At 41.6% G+C, this 22,135-nt stretch overlaps 2 protein-coding genes across 2 annotated transcripts in view; both read left to right on the top strand.

Moving 5' to 3' along the window:
* Positions 1-22,135, top strand: part of PREP (prolyl endopeptidase) — a 138,644-nt gene that overhangs the window by 25,508 nt on the left and 91,001 nt on the right. The window contains exons 3-6 of the mRNA XM_019929501.3: positions 517-650; positions 1,778-1,908; positions 4,395-4,604; positions 8,575-8,696. Coding sequence (XP_019785060.1) covers positions 517-650; positions 1,778-1,908; positions 4,395-4,604; positions 8,575-8,696 — 597 coding nt within the window. The remainder of the gene's footprint in view (positions 1-516; positions 651-1,777; positions 1,909-4,394; positions 4,605-8,574; positions 8,697-22,135) is intronic.
* On the top strand, positions 15,400-16,962 carry LOC117314476 (heterogeneous nuclear ribonucleoprotein A1). Its single transcript, XM_033867586.2, has one exon. The coding sequence runs from the start codon at positions 15,467-15,469 to the stop codon at positions 16,577-16,579; it is 1,113 nt and encodes a 370-aa protein (XP_033723477.1). The 5' UTR covers positions 15,400-15,466; the 3' UTR covers positions 16,580-16,962.

The raw sequence follows: 22,135 nt of genomic DNA, 5'->3' as shown, positions 1-22,135 counted from the left end.
AACTGGAAGTTTGTGTCTTTTGACCACCTTCATCTAGTTCTGCTCCCTTTATCCCCTGCCTCTGATAACCACAGATCGGATTTTTCTGTGAGTTTGGGGCTTTTGTTTTGTTCTATATTTTAAGAATCCGCATATGAGTGAGATCATACAGTAGTCGTCTTTCTCCGTTCAACTTAATGTAATGTCCTCAAGGTCCATCCATATTGTCCCAAATGGCAGAATTTCCTACTTTTTTATGACTGAATAATATTTGATTGTCTATATATATTCCACACCTTTTCTTTACTCATTCATCCATCAGTGGACACTTCGGTTGTTTCCATGTCATGACTATTGTAAATAATGCTGCTGTGAGCATGGCGGTGCAGATATCTCTTCGACGTAGTGTTTTTGTTTCCTTAGGATATAGTCCCAGGAGTAAAATTGCTGAATCTTGCTGATACATATTAATGGATAACACTCCCCATGGAAAATTTTATATCTGACTTGCTTTGTTCATTTAAATTTTCTCTCCAGGCTTTTGTGGAGGCCCAGAACAAGATTACTGTGCCATTTCTTGAGCAGTGTCCTATCAGAGGTTTATACAAAGAGAGAATGACTGAATTGTATGACTATCCCAAGTATAGTTGCCACTTCAAGAAAGGGAAAAGGTATGTGAAGTTGCTTTCATTTAATTTTCTTTTTACTTTTCTGATCTAATACGTTCTTAAATTTTACAGTACAAATGCGGAATAACTTATCAGTTTATAAACTTAATTCATTATAAAATCAATTCATTTCTATGCTGGAATATGAGAATAATATTTTTTGGTCTGTTGACCACTTTCTTAAAAGAAGGACCAAGAAATTTAGCAGAGATGTGTCCTAGGACGAAATCTAGATCGTAGGAAATGATTGTTGTCTCGTGGCTAGTAATTGGTGAGATAGCAGGATTCATAGACAGCAATGGAATTTGTTTGCCTCTGAAATTAATTCTCTTTAGCTTCTACTACTTGAAAAGACCTTATTATATGCATTTCTTCCATCCAGGAATGGAAATGGGCCAAGATGCAGCACCCATTAATTCACCTCTCTTGTTCCTTGCCCTCTGACACCCACTTAAAACATAAGTCTCTTGTTTGCTTTTTAACTCTCTTTGGAACCACTACCACAAATTTACTCTAGAGTTTGTTAGACTTCACATACATAGGGATCAGCACAGTATGATCTGCATGCCAAGCCCTGTCTACCCCCCGTTTTGTAAATAAAGTTTAAATGGCACACAGCCATGCGCATTGTTGGTGTGTTATTCACGGCTGCTTTTGTACAACAACTGCAGAATTGAGTAGTAACATCAGAGTCTGTATGGTGCACAAAGCTTAATTAATTTGCAGTCTTGCCCGTTACAGAAAAGGTTTGCCCACCCCCTACCCTAGCACCCTGGCTAGGGATGGGAACCAGCACTTCATCTTAGCAGATCTGCTGTCTTCTCCGTTGAAAAGAAAAAGTTACTGCTTTATTTGAATATCAGTTTTCACTTTAGGAAATAAAGCAGGCTTTATTTAGCTAATGTGTAGAATTACAATATATTATTTGAATTCCTAAAGCAATTCAGGGAACAAACTCTGGCTACAGGGAGATGGTGGGACCTTCCACTCTAGTCCCCATGTCCCTGGCACGGCCTGTTTGCAGTTGTACCTTTGTATGTTGTTTTCCTTTTCCTATTTGTTTGCATGTATTTGGTTTTTCTCCACAAATAGAACTCCATAGCTGAATAAAGACCATCTCTGTCCCCCAGGTATTTCTATTTTTACAATACAGGTTTGCAGAACCAACGAGTATTATATGTACAGGATTCCTTAGAGGGTGAAGCCAGAGTGTTCCTTGACCCCAACATACTCTCCGATGACGGCACGGTGGCGCTCCGAGGTGAGGGCTACACAGCCAGGCCCACGGGAGTCCCGGGGCCCTCGCTCGCAGCTCTGAAAGACCAGACAGAGTGTGGACCGTATTGTAGAACAGACGCACACGCAGTGTCAGGAAAGCTGATTTATGCACGGTAAATTCAGAACACATGGGCAGTCACATCTCCTTCTGATGGCATGAAGCAGGACCAGAGAATAATTCACGCTGGACCTAAATTAGCTTCTAGTGCTTCTGGGATCTTGAAGTATCATCATCACTTTCTGTAGCTTCTCTGAGACCTGTCTACGTTTGGAAAAAAATTAATTCTCTTCTGTAAGAAATTTAAGTTGTACAAAGAATGTTTTAACTATAAATATAAAACAGGAAAGAATATTTATGAAATCTGCTTCCTTGAGGGGAAAAAGTGATGTTTTCAAATTTAGTTAATTGTTAGTATGTTAGAATTAAAAGTATAAAACACAGTCTTGTAGAAATTAGACAACTTGGTACCTTGTCCCCAGAGGATGCAAGTTTAAAAGCTGAATAAGTATGTTTTGCTGTATGCAAAAATATGTATGCACTTGCCGTGTGTCTCCTAAATAACTTCCCCCGAGATAACCTCCTCTACGGGCCATGAGATTACCCAGGTTTGTGCCATAAGCACCACTTCTAGGGTAAGGAAGTTGTCTACACTCTGGTTCTGTGGTTTAAAAATTGTACACTCTGAGAATCATCTCTGGCTAGTATTCTAGATGTTTTTAGTAAAGTTGGCTCAGCATTTCCTCCGTAGCATCTTCTCTTTTGTAGAAAAAGCACAAGTGTAGGTTCAGCCCTACAGAATTGAGCAGTTGGAACGCTGAAGTCCTGTAACTGATTAGGTGGGAATTAAAGAGGCCTGTTCCAGCAGATCTGTGTGAGAAGACCCTTTTATAAAGGCATTCAGTCATTTAGCACTTCCTCCTCCTCTCCCCCAATAGGCTGTGTATGTACACGATGATCTTTAATCTCATTAGTATTGAGAGTAATCGGTATTGGAAATAAGATGCCAGCCAGCTTATTGTCAGTATTCTTCCATGAATTTGGTCTTGGAAATGAAGATCAGTTGTGAGTGAATTTAATACACTGATTCTGTGCAGTAATACACCCTAAATAGAAGTTTATTTCATTTTAACCAGGGTCTATCTTGCAACTCATCCAGAGGACTTCATTATAACAGGGTCTCACCTCTCACTCTGATAATTCATTCCAGTAACATTTTTATGTAATGCTTGTCATGTACGGACCCTGATGGATGGCAAGGTAAATTAGACATGGGACTTGGTCTCAGTCTTTGAGTTTTCTGAAAATGATATTATAGGGAAGTCACAGTATAGGTAGACATTCAGATTCTTTTGATAGTATATGATTTTTTAAACATATATTTCAAGTCCAAGTGTTTTATTTACATTTTTCCTGAAAATTTTAAAATTATATATAATTTATGTAGCATAAAAAGTGAATATTTACTCCTCATCACATTCTTGACTCTTTTCTGCGTTTATATACGTTTGAGCCTGGATACTTTATAGGAATTATAAGTGATTAATAAGAAGGTTTTATGAAATTTTAACCTTATTTTTCACTAGTAGAAGTTCCACGTAAAATAGTAGGAAACCCGTGAAAATAGTGTTTCTTAGGATAATTTTTAACCCCCAGTGAAGTTTAACAGACATCATAAGAGGAAATTCCTGGTGTCAGTATCTGGTACCAAACACTACACATTCCTTATAATCATAAAGCTAATAGAAACATATAAATATTTGTCAAGAAACATTCCACAGTGGTTAGAACATTCTGTCTGTGATGGCCCCAAAGAATGGGGGACAGTGCATTAGTCCATCAGTGGTGTTGCTTTCCTTATCTTTTCACGGTCACTTTTGGAATGTGCACTGCATGAGTCTTCATTGCAAACCCTCAGGCTTCATTTACCTGGGCTTTTAGTGGTCAGATGGTGTGGACATTAATCCTGGAGCGCCAGCAATGCTCAGAAAACGAGGTTGTAGAGAGGGATTTCAAGTAGTTTGGAGTCCATTCCAAAAATTATGTAACGGCTCCAGTTTAGTTCTGTTACATTCAGTCATTACTCTAAAAGCAGTGTCCTTACTCCTTTCCCCCCTCCTTCCAAGTATAAACCCAGATGAGCTCTGCTTTTAAGTCAACTGCTTATTGAATTATAGAAAATTTTTAAATGGAAGCATCTTAGTGGTCATATAATCTATTACTTCATTTTACAGATGAAGAAACTAAGGCCTGGAAAGGTTAAGAAACTTGTCCAAGGTCATAAGGCAATTTCCTGGGAGACCTGGGTGAGCCCCCAGAATTCCTCACAGCCAGTTGCCTGCTCCTCCTGTCGCCACATTCTGCTTCCATGTGTGACAGAGAGCTTTGTCAGACAGCACAGTGGGCAGCGGGCAAGGCTGGGAGTGGTGTCCCCATGTTCACCATTTGACAGTTTCTCGTGTGTCCCTTAGGCTATGCATTCAGTGAAGATGGTGAATATTTTGCCTATGGTCTGAGTGCCAGTGGCTCAGACTGGGTGACGATCAAGTTCATGAAAGTCGATGGTGCCAAAGAGCTTCCAGATGTGCTCGAAAGAGTCAAGTTCAGCTGTATGGCCTGGACCCACGATGGGAAGGGAATGTTCTACAACGCATACCCACAACAGGATGGGAAAAGTGATGGTAGGTTGAGACTTCGGATGAAGCACCTTTTTCATGAAATGAAGTGTGACTTCACATGACTTAAAGAAAGAAGCTAAACCCCACATAGAGGTTGCTTGGTCTAGAATCATGTTTCCTGGAAGGACGTTGTATCTGTTAGCGTAGTTGTGTAACAGTTCCTGCCAAAACTTTGTGGTTCAGAATAACGACCATTCGTTTGCACTGTGAGTCTTCAGGTTGGCCAGGCAGTTCTTCTGGGCTTAGCTGAATTCTATCATGTATGTGAGATGAGCTGCTGGTCAGTTGACTGATCTTAGCGTGACGTTTTCGCATGTCTGGGGCATCACTTCTGCTCCATGTGGTCTCTCATTCTCTAACCGGCCAGTCCAGGCCTGTTCACATGGCAGCTCAGCAGGATTCCAAGGGGGAGAGCTGAAAGGCACGACCTCTTTGATGCCTGGGCTTGCTATTGGAACATCACTTCACTGCACTCTTTGGGCCAAAGCAAGTCACAGGACCAACTGCTGTTCAAGGGGTTGGGAGAGAGATACAGGGAACTGTGAAAAATTGGGGCCATTTTTATTGCCGTCCGTTCTTCACATATGCATTCTTTCTCCCAAGGGGATCATGGAGAAGATGGATTTTTTTTTTTTTTTTAACAAAACCAACTTATTTAATGATGTTGAGTGATGATAAAATTTTGCAGGAATCACATCTCTTTCTCTGCTCAGAAGTTACAGGTCACCTGTCGGTCACACTTGTCTTGACGCTTTTGTCCTCATTAACTACCAGGACACACCTTTGTTCTCTGCTTCAATTGCACAAAGATCCTATTGTGTGCAAGTGGTCCCTCTTTCTTCCTTCACCTCTCACCTTCCCAGGCAGGAAGGGCCCTGTAGCTTGTACCTTGCTGGTACAAGCTGTCGACATCATCTTCTTTACGCTACTCCATATTTCCATGTGGTGTACAGCATTTTCATGTTGTCTTGGTTGATCTTTACAGGTGGGCTGCCATCCCTTTGCTGGAGTTTTGGAGCTGGGGTGCAGAGTCTCAGTTACTTGTTGCAGGGCCTAGAGCTGGCAGGAAGCACGGCTAGTCCAGTGCTTTCTCCTGCACATGCTGTCCCCTTATCATGAATTGCTGTATCTTTGTCATCTTTAGATAGGCTTTTTTTCTCTTTTCCCCTCAGTTGAATTGGGAATAAGGCTATAATACTTTTCATCTCTTTCAGCTACATTTATCAATAGCTTTTGCTGCATTGGATTAGATTACTGTAGTACCTTTTTCTTAGTTCACCAATGAGCTACAAGAGGAGCTAAGAGTAGGCTTTTTATTCAAGGATGTTGGCTAAAGAAAGACCTCTGTGCTCTGTACACTGAATTAGCTGCCTGTATGAAGAGTGCTGCTGAGTTAGAAAGTGTTGGCTGTTTCCAAGTTCTAGGAGACCAAAAAAGTATATAACTGGCCATTTCTTGTTAGAGAACAGTGTTATTAAGTTAACTTGTGAAAAACATGGAAATTATTATCTAGCCTTAATTTCCATTGGCAGAAATAGTAATAATTAGTAATGGTGGTTGATTTAAGAGAGCCAGCATCTTCTCCCAGCTGTAATTTTGCTGTCCTTTTGTTCGGAAGACCTCGACAGCCTTTCAGGTTGTGTGGTGGAGGACTTACAAATGCGGCTAAGCAATTCTGGCTATGTGCTGTTAGCAGTGTTCCTGGAAAATCCATGGAAAATCACCAAGTTAAGCTTTTTTTTTTTAATGTTATGGTATTATCTTCCTTTTTTTCTTCATTGTCCTGAAGAAAATCAGCCTCCAAAATCAGCAAATATATGTGGTTATTTCCAGGGTGATACCCAACTGATACTTAACTCTCTTTTTTTTTTAATAGATTTAATCTTTTAGAGCAGTTTCAGGTTCACAGCAAAACTGAGCATAAGGTACCAAGATTTCCCATATACCCTCTGCCCCTCACACATGCATGGCCTCCCCCATTATCAGCATCCCCATCAGAGGGTACAGTAGATGAGCCTGCACGGACACATCATAATCACCCCAAATCCACAGTTTACATTAGAGTTCACTCGTGGTGGTGTACGTTCCATGGGTTTGGGCAAACACGTAACGATACATATCTACCATTGTAGTATCATAGAGTGTTTTCACTGCCTTAATAATCCTGTGCTCCACCTATACATCCTTCCCTCTCCTGCCAGCCCCTGGCAACCACTGACCTTTTTTACTGTCTCTATAGCTTTGCCTTTTCCAGAATGTCATGTAGTTGGAATCATACAGTATATAGCCTTTCAGATTGGCTTCTTTCACTTAGTGATGTGCATTTAAGTTTTTTCCATGTGTTTTTATGGCTTGATAAAAACACTAAAAAGCATTATTTCAGCATTAAATAATATTCCATTGCCTAGATGTACTATAGTTTGTTTATCCATTCACCTCTGAAGGACATCTTTGTTGCTTCCAAGTTTTGGCAATTATGAATCAAGCTGCTGTTAATATCCGTTGTACAGGTTTTTGTGTGGATGTCAGTTTTCAACTCATTTGGGTAAATACTACCAAGGAGCACAGTTCCTATATCATAACGGTATGTTTAGTTTTGTAAGAACCTGCCAAACTGTCTTCCAAAGTGGCTGTACCATTTGCATTCCCGCCAGCAATGAGTGAGAGTTCCTGTTGTTCCACATCTTGGCCAGCATTTGGTGTTTTGAGTGTTCTGGGTTTCGGCCATTCTAATAAGTGTGTAGTGGTATCTCATTGTTTTAATTTGCAGTTCCTTGATGACATATGCTGAGGGGCATCTTTTCACATGCTTATTTTCCATTCGTATTTCTTCTTCGGTGAGGTTAAGATCTGTTAAGGTCTCTGGCCCATGTTTTTAATTGGGTTCTTCATTTTCTTATTGTTGAGTTTTAAAAGTTCTTTGTATATTTTGGATAACAGTCCTTTATCAGATATTTGCTTGTCTTTTCATTCTCTTGACAGTGTCTTTTCGTGGAGCCGAAGGGTTTAATTGTAATGAAGTTTGGCTTATCCGTTATTTCTTTCATGGGTTATGCTTTCGGTGTTGTATCTAAAAAGTCATCACCAAATCCAAGGTCATCTAGATTTTCTCCTGTGTTATCTTCTAGGAGTTTTATAATTGCATTTACATTTTTAGGTCTGTGATCCATTTGGGGTTAATTTTTGTGAAGTGTATAAGGTCTGTGTCTTGATTCGTTTTTTGCATGGGGTTGCCCAGTTGTTCCAGAACCGTTTGTTGAAAAGACTGTCTTTTCTACATCGTATTGCCTTTGTTCCTTTATCAAAGATCAGTTGACTGTATTTATGTGGGTCTGTTTCTGGGCTCTCTACTCTGTTCCCTTGATCCATTTGTCTATTTTGCTAACACCACACTGTCTTGATTATTTATAATAAATCTTGAAGTCAGGTAGTATCAGTTGTCCACCTTTGTTTTCTTCCTTCAGTATTGTGTTGGCTCTTCTGGGTTTTTTGCTTCTCCACATAACCTTTAGGATCAGTTTGTCCATATCCACAAAATAACTTGCTGGGATTTTGATTGGGATTGCATTGCATCTGTAGACTAAGTTGAAAAGAACTGTCATCCTGACAATATTGAGTATTTCTGTCCATAATATATTGAGTATATCTTTCCATTTATTTAGTTATTCTTTGATTTCTTTCATCAGTTTTGTAGTTCTCCTATAGACCTTATACATATTTTATTAGATTTATACCTAAGTATTTCATTTTGGGGGCTGCTAACGTAAATGGTACTGTGTTTTTAACTTCAAATTCCACTTGTTCATTGTTAGTATATAGGAAAGTGATTAACTTTTGTATATTAACCTTGTATCCTACAGTCCCGCACCAGATACTTAGATTTTTAAATATTTCTAGCATTGTACAGTATGGGAGGAATAGACTTTCTTAAAATTGTCAGCTGCATTTCAGTGTACGTTTTTAATTCCTTTAGGCACAGAAACATCCACCAATCTCCACCAAAAGCTCTGCTACCATGTCTTGGGGACTGATCAGTCAGAAGATATTTTGTGTGCTGAGTTTCCTGATGAGCCTAAGTGGATGGGTGGAGCTGAGGTATCGTTCTACCGTGAGATTTTACCCACAAACACCATCTCTCTTGGATTGTGTATATAAATATTCTTCTTATGTGGTGATCTTTACAGATGGTGGAAGTCCTTTGAGTGAATATTCTTTTGTTAGAAATATCAGTACTCAAATGGACTCTTAATAATGAAGGTGAAAAATCTTTTAACTGTAATCTCAACATAAAAATCTTAATACTAAAAGTAATACATGCTTATGGTAAAATGGTAAAAGTACAAAATAACGTAAAGTAAAACATGACCATTTCAAAACTTGGAATCCTGATTCTCAGAGGTGAGGAGAGTTTCCTTCCAAAACTTTTCTTTGTATACACAGGTGAGAATGTAGGGGGAGAGAGAGTGTGTGTTTTTCTTTTTTACACAACTGTGCTCTTCATGCCTCTTGTTCTCTTGTTTTTACATTAAAATATGTACCCTTTGGATATTTATGCATCTCATAGGTGGTTCATACATTCCTTAGGGGTCTTGATAATAACCAACCTCTGTTGAAGTGATGTCTTTGTAGTTACTGTCCCAGATTTTATTCTGTATCTTACAAATCGCCTGTGAAATAACTTAGAGGTGCTTAGAGAAAGAATTGGACTCTTGTTAGCTCATTTCTGGGTACTAAGATGTATATATATATATATTTTTTTTTTTAAGAAAGAAAAGCATTCTGAATGTTTTCATATAGGTGGGCTATCATCCCATTTTAGTGGGAATGAGGAATCCACTAGAAACTTTGAAGCCCATTGAGCCTCTTACCCCTTCTCGGGGATACAATTAGAACTTTGGTAAGAAAGGGGTATTTTAGATTTGAACTTCTGTGCATGGGTCTGATTCAGTGGGGGATAGAATATGAATCCACGGTTTTTTAGTCCACGTGCGTTAATATACCTTATTCCAAATTGTCCTTGTATTTATTTTGATTCTCTAGAACCACAGTTGGCAGCCTACTGCCCTCAGCCGAAGTCTGGCCAGCTGCCTGCTTTTGTAGATTGGGTTTTGCTGGAGCACAGTCACGCCCATTTGTTTACTTGTCTGTGGCCGCTTTCAAGTTGCCAGAGCAGACTTGACTAGTTGCCACAGAAGGAGGCCCTGAAAGCTGAAAATATTTACTTTCTGGCCCTTAATAGAAGAGGTTTGCCAGACTTTAATGCAGTCTGTTAAAAGTGAATTTATAAGACTTGCATATTATTGCCTGTTTGAAACTGTGCCCTTTTTGCATACTTCTTCCCCACCCTACAAGCGTTTCTTGTGTAGTTACTGTTGTCAGTTTTCTCACATTTGTTTTTAATGGCTTTTCTGACTTTATTTGTAGATTGTTTCTACTAAGTTTTCTTCTTAGTCCAACTTCTCATACCCAAGGCTTCTGCATTCTGCAGATAGTAGGTATTTATTTATAAAATAATACACATTTTTACCTTCATCTGAGTGAAGCAATTAGGGAGGTAAATATGCTACCAAAAACATCTTGTAATGTTGGGTCATGTGTTTCTTTTCACCTTTTTGGGGGGAGAGATGTTGATGGGGAAACATTACAGCAGACCTGTTTTAATCAAGGTAAAATTATATGGTCGATAAAATGAAATACAACTGAAAGTGAGTGCCGGAATAACTGATGTACTTTAGCATATTAGTCCAGAAGAAAACAAGCTTCGCAGTAGAGTACACGTGCAACTAGTTGCTCACATCTCTTTATTAGCGTTTGCTTGAAACAGCTAGTTTTTTTTTTTCTTTTTACTTCTTAAAATCATGGTAAAATATAGCTAACGTAAAACTTATCCCTTTAATCGTCAACATAAAGTTTATGAGTTTAATCATTTATAGAGTTCAGTGGCATTAAGTACGTTCACATTATTGTACGAGCATCACCCCCATCTGTCTCCAGAACTTTTTTCATCTTGAGAAACTGAAGCTCTGAACCCATTAAGTGATAACTCTGCATCCCTTCTTCCACCCAGTCCCTGGTAACCACATTCTACTTTCTGTCTCTATGTATTTGACTGTTCTAGGTACCTCATGTAAATGTCATTATACAGTATTTGTCCTTTTGTGACTATTTCACTTAGCATAACATCTTCAAGGTTTATTTCCATGTTGTACCATGTGTCAGAATTCCCTTCCTTTTAAAAATTGAATAATATTCCATTGTGTGCATATACATTTTGTTTATCCAGTCATCCGTCAATGGACACTTGGGGTGTTTCCACAGCATTATTGTGAATAATGCTGCTATAAGCCGCCAGTTTTTTTAAATACAGTGGAAACATACCGTATATGCATTTAAAATATATGTATATTCTGGGCTTCCCTGGTGGCGCAGTGGTTGAGAGTCCGCCTGCCGATGCAGGGGACACCGGTTCGTGCCCCGGTCCAGGAAGATCCCACGTGCCGCGGAGCGGCTGGGCCTGTGAGCCATGGCCGCTGAGCCTGCGTGTCTGGAGCCTGTGCTCCGCAACGGAAGAGGCCCCAACAGTGAGAGGCCCGCGTACCGCAAAAAAAAAATATATATATATATATATATATATATATATATATATATATATATATGTATGTATATTCAATTCTGCTACTAGGCAACTGAAAAGAAAAGCAAATTTAAATAGTTTGGATGATCCTTTTACCATTCACTCAGTAGATATTCACTCTGTGTGACTTGTCTAATATCTTTACCATAACCGTGGTAGGGTGGTGATCATTCCATTGCATGGACAAAGTAAAGTACCTGTGAAAGTGACTAACTTGCAGGTCCGTGGCTGGAACTGCCTGCTGGGTATGTTAGACCCACAGCCTGTATCTTGTTAACCTCCAGCACTCTGCCTCCCTTGTCGAAAGGTAAGAAGTTGTGCGAAAACAGCAGGAATGACCGTTTAAAGAATGGCAGTAAATGAAGAGATGGCATCTGTATTGCACAGAAGCAATAAATGAAGTTGTTAAAAAAAAAAAAAGCTAATGGGATGTGTACAGTGTGTCCTAAGGAACTTTATACTAGATCAGGGCCCTGATGAGCAAATTATGCAGAGGAAGTCTGTAAGCAAACCAGTAGGCTTAGTAGACACAAACTGGGTATAGGTTTCATTAAGCTGTATTCCAGCTGCTTAGGGGGTCTTGTTAGACATCAGCCTTCCAGTGGCCAGGGTTAGTTGGGCAGGTTCTGTTGAGAGGACCTTCTTGCTATGTGGAAGAGCAACTTTGTCACTTAAACACGGGTGCTATAGTTCTGAGCCTTCAGAAGCCTCAGGTATGCCCTGAAATTGATTCAGTTCCAAGTCAGAAAAATCTAGGTCATGCCAAAAGTCGTGATGTACGAGTTTCTTGTACCTGTCAAGGAAGTGTGATAAAGCCCATGGGGTCCAAGAAGCTGGTGGGCTGTCAGCTGGCTGGACCAGAAGCGCCCATGCCTGGTGTACGAATGAGCGCTCCGGGCATTCACTGGAAGTGAAGCAGACGGTTTCCTGACAGGCTTTATTTAGTGACCCACACCTTAGAGAAAAGCAGTAGTCCTGATCATAACCGCACAGCAAATGCACGTGCTGCAGTTGTTGCTTTTATTTTTCAAGTGGTGGCTTTTAGGATCGTCATTTTGAATCTGGTATTTCGTGAATACACTCACTCAACAGTGTCTCTGAATGGAGGGCCAGCACCATCGTGATGGGGGTGTACTGGAGCACGAATCAGGAGATTTTAATTCTAGTCCTGTCTGTGTGACCTTGGGCAAGTCACATCATCTCTCCAAGTCTGTTTACCTAAGTTTCCTTCAGCGCCTTTTTCAGTCTGTGGATGGAGGATTTATTACAGCATCTCATAGGCCCTGGAGGGTTGGGCTTTGTGGGTGTGGCTGAGTGAGTGGATGTCTCTGAATTTCTTTGGTGCGCTGCCCTCCTCCTCCCTTTTGGCTGCTGCAATCCAGGTTCACCGAGGACTTCTCTTTATATCCTAGATGCTATCTCCTCGTGACTCCTCTCCTTCCTTCACAGATACCTCCTCTGCCTTCCTACATGGACAGGTCCTTCTTGCCTTGAGCCGCCCGTCAAGTTACTATCACGAAGCAGCTTTAGTTTCCCCACTGTTGTCCCCACTAGGACAACATCCACCCGGCAGAACCCATAGCTTTCTGGACACTTTAGAGTATTTGAACTGTTACTAAAGGTCCATTGCAGCTCAAAACAAAATATCAACTCTCCAGTTCACTTGCTTCTTCCCTCTCCCCAGCTCAGATTTCGTGAGCACGTGGGGGACTAGCAGGTGGGGTAGGTAATGTTTGTTCCCTAGACTTGGACATGAGTAGTCATAGTGGCTTTGTTCATGATAGCCCCAAACTGGACACACCCCAAGTATCCATTAACAAGTGCATGAGTGAATAAACTGTGGTACATCCCTATGATGGAATACTAGTCAGCAATAAAAAGGAATGAACTATTTTTTTTTAAGTTTATTTTATTGAAGTATAGTTGATTTACAATGTTGTGTTAGTTTTCTGGTGTACAGCAAAAATGATTCAGTTATATGTACATATATAATAGTTTGCATATGCTAATCCCAAACTCCCAATCCATTCCTCCCCTACCCTCCCTTCCCCTTGGCAGCCACAAGTCTGTTCTCTAGGTCTATAATCTGTTTTTGTTTTGTAGAAAATTTCATGTGTCATGTTTTAGATTCCACATATAAGTGATATCATATGGTATTTGTCTTTCTCTTTTTGACTTCACTTAGTAGGATAATCACTAGGTCCATCCATGTAGCTGCAAATGGCATTATTTCATTCTTTGTTATGGTTGAATAATATTACATTGTATATATACACCACATCTTTATCCATTCATCTGTCAGACATTTAGGTCGCTTCCATGTCTTGGCTATTGTAAATAGTGCTGCTATGAACATTGGGGTGCATGTATCTTTTCAAATTCTAGTTTTGTCTGACTATATGGCCAGGAGTGTGATTGCTGGATCATAAGGCAATTCTGTTTTTAGTTTTTCTGAGGAACTTTCCTACTGTTTTCCATAGTGGCTGCACCACTATGGGAATGAACTATTGATACACTGAACAAGAGGGATGAATCTCAGAGTAATTATGCTCTGTGAAAGAAGCTAGAAAAGAAAGAGTACACAGTATTTGATTCCATTTATATAACACTCTAGAAAATGCAAAGTAGTCTATAATGGCACGGAGCAGATCAGTGGTTGCTTGAGAATTGGGGGATGGGAACAGGAAGGAGGGAATATAAAGGGGCAGGAGGCAACCGATGGATGGTCAGACTGAAACGTCAGAATTTAAGTTTTACGGGGTGGGGGCAGGGGAGTGGCCATTCTGAGCAGTGACAAGATTGCCTGTTCCCTCCCCTCAGCCATTCATCGTGTTTTAGTTTCTACAGTGGCCGTGCAGGGGGAGGAGTTGGAGAAGGGGAACAGGGTTTTTGCTCATCCGGAGCTGTTTGTGCATATGTCTTCTGGCAGCTTGCGGTCATGAGGGGTTTCTAGGTACCAGCTCTTTGTGATCCTTTTGCAGTGAGATCCCCTCGATTCTGGGAACCTGTGTACTTTGTCGTTCCCTCGTGTGGACAGTAAACTCTCTGGCTGACCTTTTGCTTCGTCCTCCCTTCCGCTCACAGCTTCTGCTCCCAGCAGGATTCCCCTGAGGTTCATGCCTCTCTGGCACCCCCTTTTCCATCCTTTTTCAGCAGGCTCCTTTCCAGATGACTGGAGTCCAGCTACCTTCCTGGTGCCTCTTGTTCCAGGGGAAGCCACGTCCACGGGTCGCTCCATCCTGGACGTGCAGGCAGTGTTCCCCACTGCCCTCCTCACCTGCCAGCCCAGGGCCTCCTGCCCTTGGTCCCTCCTGCACCTCCAGCGGCTGTGCCCCTGGGGGTAACATGAAACACATACCTGGCATCTGGCTTGGAGGCACAGTGATGTCACTTATTATGTAAGACAGACTGACGTTTCAGATGGAGGGCAGGATTGTGGGAGGATAGAAATAATCATGTTTTAGAAGGTTCTTTTGGACAAAAAAAGTCTATTTTAAAGTGACTTGTAGGGCTTCCCTGGTTGGCGCAGTGGTTGAGAGTCCGCCTGCTGATGCAGGGGACACGGGTGACTTGTAGAGCATTTGGAGAAAAATAAAAAACCCACAAAGCAAGCATGTTGAGGCACTTTTCCCAGCAGAGGGTGCTCTAGAGTGTAGATTCTGAAAATGGATCAAGTCCCTTGAGAAAGGATTAAGAAGAAAATGCCCAGCGTCTTTGTGATTATCTAGCTGAATCCTACATTGAGAACCTAATTTTATTGTACAAAGGTAATCTTGACCTTAATAGGTATCACATATCTGCATAAACCATCTTTATATGTTCACTGTGTTCCCTAGTAATTAAAATATGTATGTACAGCTGACCCTTGAACAATGCAGGGGTTAGGGGTGCTTATAACTTATCACCCCTTTATATATGCGGTTCCTCCGTATCCACTATTCCATATCCACAGGTTCAACCAACTCTGGACCTGTAGCATTTCCTACGGAAAAAAATCTGTGTGTAAGTGGACCCAAGTTGTTCTAGGGTCAACTGTGTTTGTGTACACATTTATGTATATTACATATATCTATATATGAACTTGTACACATTTATGTATATTTCATATATATTAACGTTACCTAATGCTTGACTCATGGTGGGCACTCAGAATGTAAATATCTGGCTTTCTGCTCGTGGACGCCGCCGAGTAAGCATCGTTGACGTCTCCCCCCCACCCTCCACTGCCGTTATGTCTAAGTCAGAGTCACCCAAAGAGCCCGAACAGCTGCGGAAGCTCTTCATCGGAGGTTTGAGCTTTGAAACAACCGATGAGAGTCTGAGGAGCCATTTTGAGCAGTGGGGAACGCTCACAGATTGTGTGGTAATGAGGGATCCAAACACCAAACGCTCCAGAGGCTTCGGGTTTGTCACATATGCCACTGTGGAGGAGGTGGATGCGGCCATGAATGCAAGGCCACACAAGGTGGATGGAAGAGTTGTGGAACCAAAGAGGGCCGTCTCAAGAGAAGATTCTCAAAGACCTGGTGCCCACTTAACTGTGAAAAAGATTTTTGTTGGTGGCATTAAAGAAGACACTGAAGAACATCATCTAAGAGATTATTTTGAACAGTATGGGAAAATTGAAGTGATTGAAATCATGACTGACCGAGGCAGTGGCAAAAAGAGAGGCTTTGCTTTTGTAACCTTTGATGATCATGACTCTGTAGACAAGATTGTCATTCAGAAATACCACACTGTGAATGGCCACAACTGTGAAGTAAGGAAAGCCCTATCTAAGCAAGAGATGGCTAGTGCTTCATCCAGCCAAAGAGGTCGAAGTGGTTCTGGAAACTTTGGTGGTGGTCGTGGAGGTGGTTTTGGTGGGAATGACAACTTTGGTCGTGGAGGAAACTTCAGCGGTCGAGGTGGCTTTGGTGGCAGCCGCGGTGGTGGTGGATATGGTGGCAGTGGGGATGGCTATAATGGATTCGGTAATGATGGTGGTTATGGAGGAGGCGGCCCTGGTTACTCTGGAGGAAGCAGAGGCTATGGAAGTGGTGGACAGGGTTATGGAAACCAGGGCAGTGGCTATGGCGGGAGTGACAGCTATAACAACGGAGGAGGCGGAGGCGGCTTTGGCGGTGGTAGTGGAAGCAATTTTGGAGGTGGTGGAAGCTACAACGATTTTGGCAGTTACAACAATCAGTCTTCAAATTTTGGACCCATGAAAGGAGGAAACTTTGGAGGCAGAAGTTCTGGCCCCTATGGTGGTGGAGGCCAATACTTTGCCAAACCCCGAAACCAAGGTGGCTATGGTGGTTCCAGCAGCAGCAGTAGCTATGGCAGTGGCAGAAGGTTTTGATTACTGCCAGGAAACAAAGCTTAGCAGGAGAGGAGAGCCAGAGAAGTGACAGGGAAGCTACAGGTTACAACAGATTTGTGAACTCAGCCAAGCACAGTGGTGGCAGGGCCTAGCTGCTACAAAGAAGACATGTTTTAGACAATACTCATGTGTATGGGCAAAAAAACTCGAGGACTGTATTTGTGACTAATTGTATAACAGGTTATTTTAGTTTCTGTTCTGTGGAAAGTGTAAAGCATTCCAACAAAGGGTTTTAATGTAGATTTTTTTTTTTTTTTTGCACCCATGCTGTTGATTGCTAAATGTAATAGTCTGATCGTGACGCTGAATAAATGTGTCTTTTTTTTAAAAAAAAAAAAAAAAAAAAAAAAAAAAAAAAAGAATGTAAATATCTGTACTCCCCCTTCCCCTGCTGAGGTTCACACACACAAAGACCCTGTAGACAGACGCTGGTGCACCCAGCGTTGCCTTACAGAGCATACATAGTAAAGTCAGATGTTCCTCAGGAAACTCTGCCTCACCTGCCCCTTTCTTGTTGGATGGTTTCTGCTTGAGCAGTACTGTTCAGCAGCCCTTTTCCTGGTCAGCACAGTTCATGCGTTTACTCCCCAGATACCTGGAAGCCCTTATTACCTTGGGTCCACCACTGTGCCGGGGCCAGGTGGTACTCAGGAGAAGAGATGGGCAGGCTCTGGCCCTGATGGAAGTTGTTTTGGCTGTAGTAAACTATTTTATATAAAATTTTTTTTTTTTTGCAGTACGCGGGCCTCTCACTGTTGTGGCCTCTCCCGTTGCGGAGCACAGGCTCAGGGCACGAACCCGGGACCCCTGCATCAGCAGGCGGACTCTCAAGCACTGCGCCACCAGGGAAGCCCTATATAAACATTTTAAAGTCATACATAGAGGCTTGGGGGCCCATGACAGAATACCCACCGCGTTCAGTTTGTGTTTCATTCTAAAGACACCGTTGTCCTCTTGACCTTAACTTCGGTACTTGAACCTGAGGCTGCCAGCATGTGTTCTGATTGGTGACCCTTCACCGTGCTGTCCCAGGGGGTCCTGCACTTTTCACTGGCTCCTGGAGGCTGATTCCTTCTGTTCATCACAGGAGTGGCAGTCCTTATATCAGTCCCAGGGGGACTCCTCCCTGGACTGTGTGTGTCCGAGGCTCACGGCCCACGTCCTCTCTTTCACCAGCACTGCATGAAGTGAGGATCTCCATCAGGCTGATGGGCACGCAGGGACATCTCAGAGCCTGGTGGGGAAGGCAGAGAGTCAGGAAGCCGAACTAAAGACCTGGATGTGAGCAAGCCTGCGGGTAGCGCTGCTCTGAATTCATAAAACAGCTCCTGATAGGAGAGGGTTGGTTTTGTGGTAGAAGTTGGATTTGCTGGTCAATCACTTTTCTCAGCTACCCCTCTTAACTGCTCAGTGGGGGAAAAAAGAAAAGAAACAGTCGATTCTGAAATAACCGAGCTTATGTGCCAGAGAAACAATGAGGTACATGAGAAACAAGAGTGGCTATAGCATGTCGAGACCTCCGTTACTACTTTTACTTTGAATGGGTTTTCTTTTCCTAGAATTTTCTGGTATATCTGTTTCTGGCATACCAGGCAACACATCAGAGAGTACTGGGGTTGATGTCCTTTCTCTCGCACTGCTGTAGTAGCACACAGTATTGGGAAAGCTGGTTTAAGGACTACCTATTAGAAATGTTTGTCAGTGCACGTCGTATTGCTTAGACTATCCCGTGCTTCTGCTACTGACACTGTCTCCTGTTTTTATTACAAATCCATAATGAGCCCCATGAAAAGCCATCACTGTAGGTGATTAGTTTGACGTTTAAAAGTTTTCCTAGATTATGTTTTGGAAACATACTTAGTAAAGAGATGTTGTCATGATTCACAACTATTATGAAAGGAATCCACAAGAGTCTGTGAGATAAAACTGATAAGAGTTTCCTGCTCTGAGAGGAAAATGATTAACTCTCAAAGCTATTAAAATCCATTTTCACACCTTTTGTTAATTTCCCAGGCAACTTTAAGTCTCACTGCTTTGTAGTATACTATTTTATACACACAATGAATTATTTTGTCATAATATATAAAAGAAAGTAGTTTCCTCGATTTGAAGAAGTGCATGTACTTTCAAATTACGAAGAGACTTTATCCACCCTCTTCTTGTTGGATTCTAAGTGGAAAAAATTATATATAAAAGAAATTTCATGTTCGTGAAGCTTTGGTAGTTAACACAAGACCATGTAACCATGGAGTCTAGTAGCTCTAGCATAAAACAGCTTATAAGCTTTTCTTTTGAAAAGGATAAGTTTGATAAAAGTCCACGTATTCTATGTATATGTAAATATTAGTTATGGGTCGCAACGTTTTGAAAGTCAACTTTTTAGATAGTTAAATGGTTGAGAATTTAAAACTTTAATAAAGTGATCTTCTGTTAATTTTCTCAATATGAGATACATGAAGAAAAGCTAGCTTATTCAGGTCAGCTGGAAAGCCCAGCTGTTTTTACTACGTAGTGTTGAGACTAAAAATGGCCAGATTCATCTACTTTAAAATTTTTATGCTAGTAATAATAAATACATTTATTGTTTAAAATAACATACAAGGGACTTCCCTGGTGGCGCAGTGGTTAAGAATCCACCTGCCAATGCAGGGGACATGGGTTCAAGCCCTGGTCCGGGAAGATCCCACATGCTGCAGGGCAACTAAGCCTGTCCGCCACAACTACTGAGCCTGCGCTCTAGAGCCCGTGAGCCACAACTACTGAGCTCATGTGCCACAACTCCTGAAGCCCGTGAGCCTAGAGCCTGTGCTCCACAAGAGAAGCCACCGCAATGAGAAGCCTGCACACTGCAATGAAGAGTAGCCCCTGCTCACCGCAACTAGAGAAAGCCCGAGTGCAGCAACAAAGACCCAACGCAGCCAAAAAATAATAATCATAATAATAAATAAATAAATTAAATTAAAAAAATAATAAATAGAATAACATACAAAGATCCCATTCTCTAGAGAAATTACTGTTATCAACATATTTATTATTTATGTTCTGTCAACATAGAACATATGTTCTATTTCACACTTATTTGTCCATTCATATTTTTTTAAAAAGCCTCCAATGAGCTGATGGTGGAGCCAGTGACCTCTTGTGAACACGGTGCAGCTGGACCCAGACTCTGGTCTGAATGGTTCACGGTCACACCTACATGAGGCATTAACAGAAGAAATTTCATAAAAACATATTATTTGGGAGTAGATTCCCCAGAGGTTTGCTCTGGTTGCTTCTTATCTCTAAATTTCGTGTTTGATGGTTTCTGGGTTTGTGAGGGTTATATTCCTGAACGTGCTGAGTCATGTGTGTGTTGGAACAGCACATGTGAATCTTAACAGAATAAAGTATAAAATATATACACTGTTGAAGTCGAATAGTTTGCATGATGTCTGTCAAAGGTTTCCCTGGTAAATATTACTGTCCCAGGGAGGCTTAATACCACAATACGCACAGGTAAAATTTCTCAGTCAACTAATGTGGCTTCTTTAATGAAAGTATGAAGTCTGATAACCCCATACCTTATGCCCTACCTTTTGATAACTGTAAATGCACATGGCAGCAGTTTTTGGGTGCCCCTCTTCAAAACTAGAAACCACCACTTAAAAAGGTTTCCTTCAGTTAGCGTAAAATATGCTAGGATGAGAAACCAGGTGACATGATGCCTTGCATTGCCGTCACAGGTCAGGTTCCCTGGGGAGCAGCCTCCAGAAGTTCAACGGGGGCGCTTTCAAAACCTTCGCCTGTGCTGGGGAGAGAAGGCAGAAGGGGGACAAGTTGAATGAAATCATGACAAGGGCCTCAGCCGGTCCTCCAGGGAGCTCTTGAGCTGGGTTAGCCCTTCAACCTTTTCCTAACTAGGGGTGAGGGGCCTGGGCCTTTATACCTTTATGCATTAATCAGTCATTGCACGTGGGATGAACCAAAAAGAATGTGTGACCTTGGGAGGGGTGGCTCTCTACCGGGGAGGGCAAGGCCCCAAGGTGCTCAGCTGAGAGCTGCCTGCTCCCGGTGCCCGGCAGCTGGGGGAGCGCGCGCTTCAGCAGACCCCAGTGTCCGCTACTCGCGCTGTCTTGTCGGTGAGATGTATACTTGAGAATGAGTGTCTGCGTAGCTTGAGTGTGTGTTAGACATAGCCCTCTGAACCAGATACCTACGCCAGCATAGCAGCTATAAGAATGGAAAGAGTCAAGCAATCACTTTTAGAGGAATTCTGCTTCCCTTTTAAAAATCAGTTAGGGACCATCCATTCCCAAGAGCCTTCTCAAATGAATTTTTTAAATTTAGTTATTTATTTTGGCTGTGCAGGACAGCACGCAGGATCCTAGTCCCCCAACCAGGGATCCAACCCACGCCCCCTGCAGTGAAAGCGCGGAGTGTGAACCTCTGAACCGCCAGGGAAGAGCCTTCTCAGATCTCACTCTTCCTCCCAACTTGCTTCCCTGTTAGATGCTCCTCTCTGGCACTCGCGTCAATTCTTTGTATTTCTCACTATGAATGTTTACAGTATAACTTCGTGTGTGTGTCTGAGTGTCTAACTCTCCCACCTCAGCATAAGGTCTTGAATGCCCTGTCCTGTTGATCTGTGTGTTCCGGAACCTGGTTCAGCTGCAGCAGATTCTCAGTAAATGTTGGTCGAATAAACAGCCTCAGCTCTGACTCCCCAGATAGTGGACGGCTGTGTTTGGTGGCACATGTTAAATTGTGTCTCTGGTGAAGGAGATGGAAAGCTGGCTGGCGGCAGATTCTCCTGTTTAACACCAGCCACCTTTTGTGACAGTTTTATCTCCAACTTCATCTACCCCAGGAGCAAGGGAGGATGACTTTTGGCTTTGTTTTTTTATCTGGTTATGGATAATGAATAGCTAAGTACCAGCAGATTTCCAAATGTTATGTAGCCTGTCTGTGAATACCACATTCTTTGTACATTGGAATTTTTTCTCTTTCCAGATACTTTTATCAATGCAGATGTTATTCCTGTCTCCCTTAATTAACATTTTCTAAAGATATTTAAGCAGTATTCTAAATGTAATTCAGCAAATGGCTTCACACAATTAGATTGTCAAAGTAATTTGTGTCTAAAGGGAAATACTTTTTTAAAAAATTGTCAGTAGGAAGAATGGTAAAGAGTTTTAACTTTCATCCTGTTGGTATTGTTTGAAATGCAATCAATGGACTTAAATCAGCAAATGTCAATATTTTATTTACAGTAGTTCTTAGAATTTTGTTTTTGTTAATTAATATTTATTTACATAAAAGGGAGATTCCATGAAATAAAATCATTTTGACTTAAGGAAGATTTGTTTAATATAGACATAAAGTAAGAGGAAGCTGTGATTTAAGAATTACAAATTCCATAATTGGTCAGTCTAGCATTATTGCAACCCTGTTGTGAAAAGTTAGTGCTTTTGAATGAGATTAATTGCTTCTAGAGAACACGGTTTTTCTAGCCTATGTCTTATTGTTTAAAGAAAAACAGTGTTTTGTGAACTG

Source organism: Tursiops truncatus, chromosome 12, assembly GCF_011762595.2.
Source record: "Tursiops truncatus isolate mTurTru1 chromosome 12, mTurTru1.mat.Y, whole genome shotgun sequence".
Taxonomy (NCBI): domain Eukaryota; kingdom Metazoa; phylum Chordata; class Mammalia; order Artiodactyla; family Delphinidae; genus Tursiops; species Tursiops truncatus.
Note: the sequence above shows the minus strand (reverse complement) of the source record. Positions and strands in the feature narration are given on the sequence as shown.

Excerpts from the sequence above, each read along its gene's own strand:
- LOC117314476 (XM_033867586.2), top strand. The coding sequence starts at position 15,467 with ATGTCTAAGTCAGAGTCACCCAAAGAGCCCGAACAGCTGCGGAAGCTC.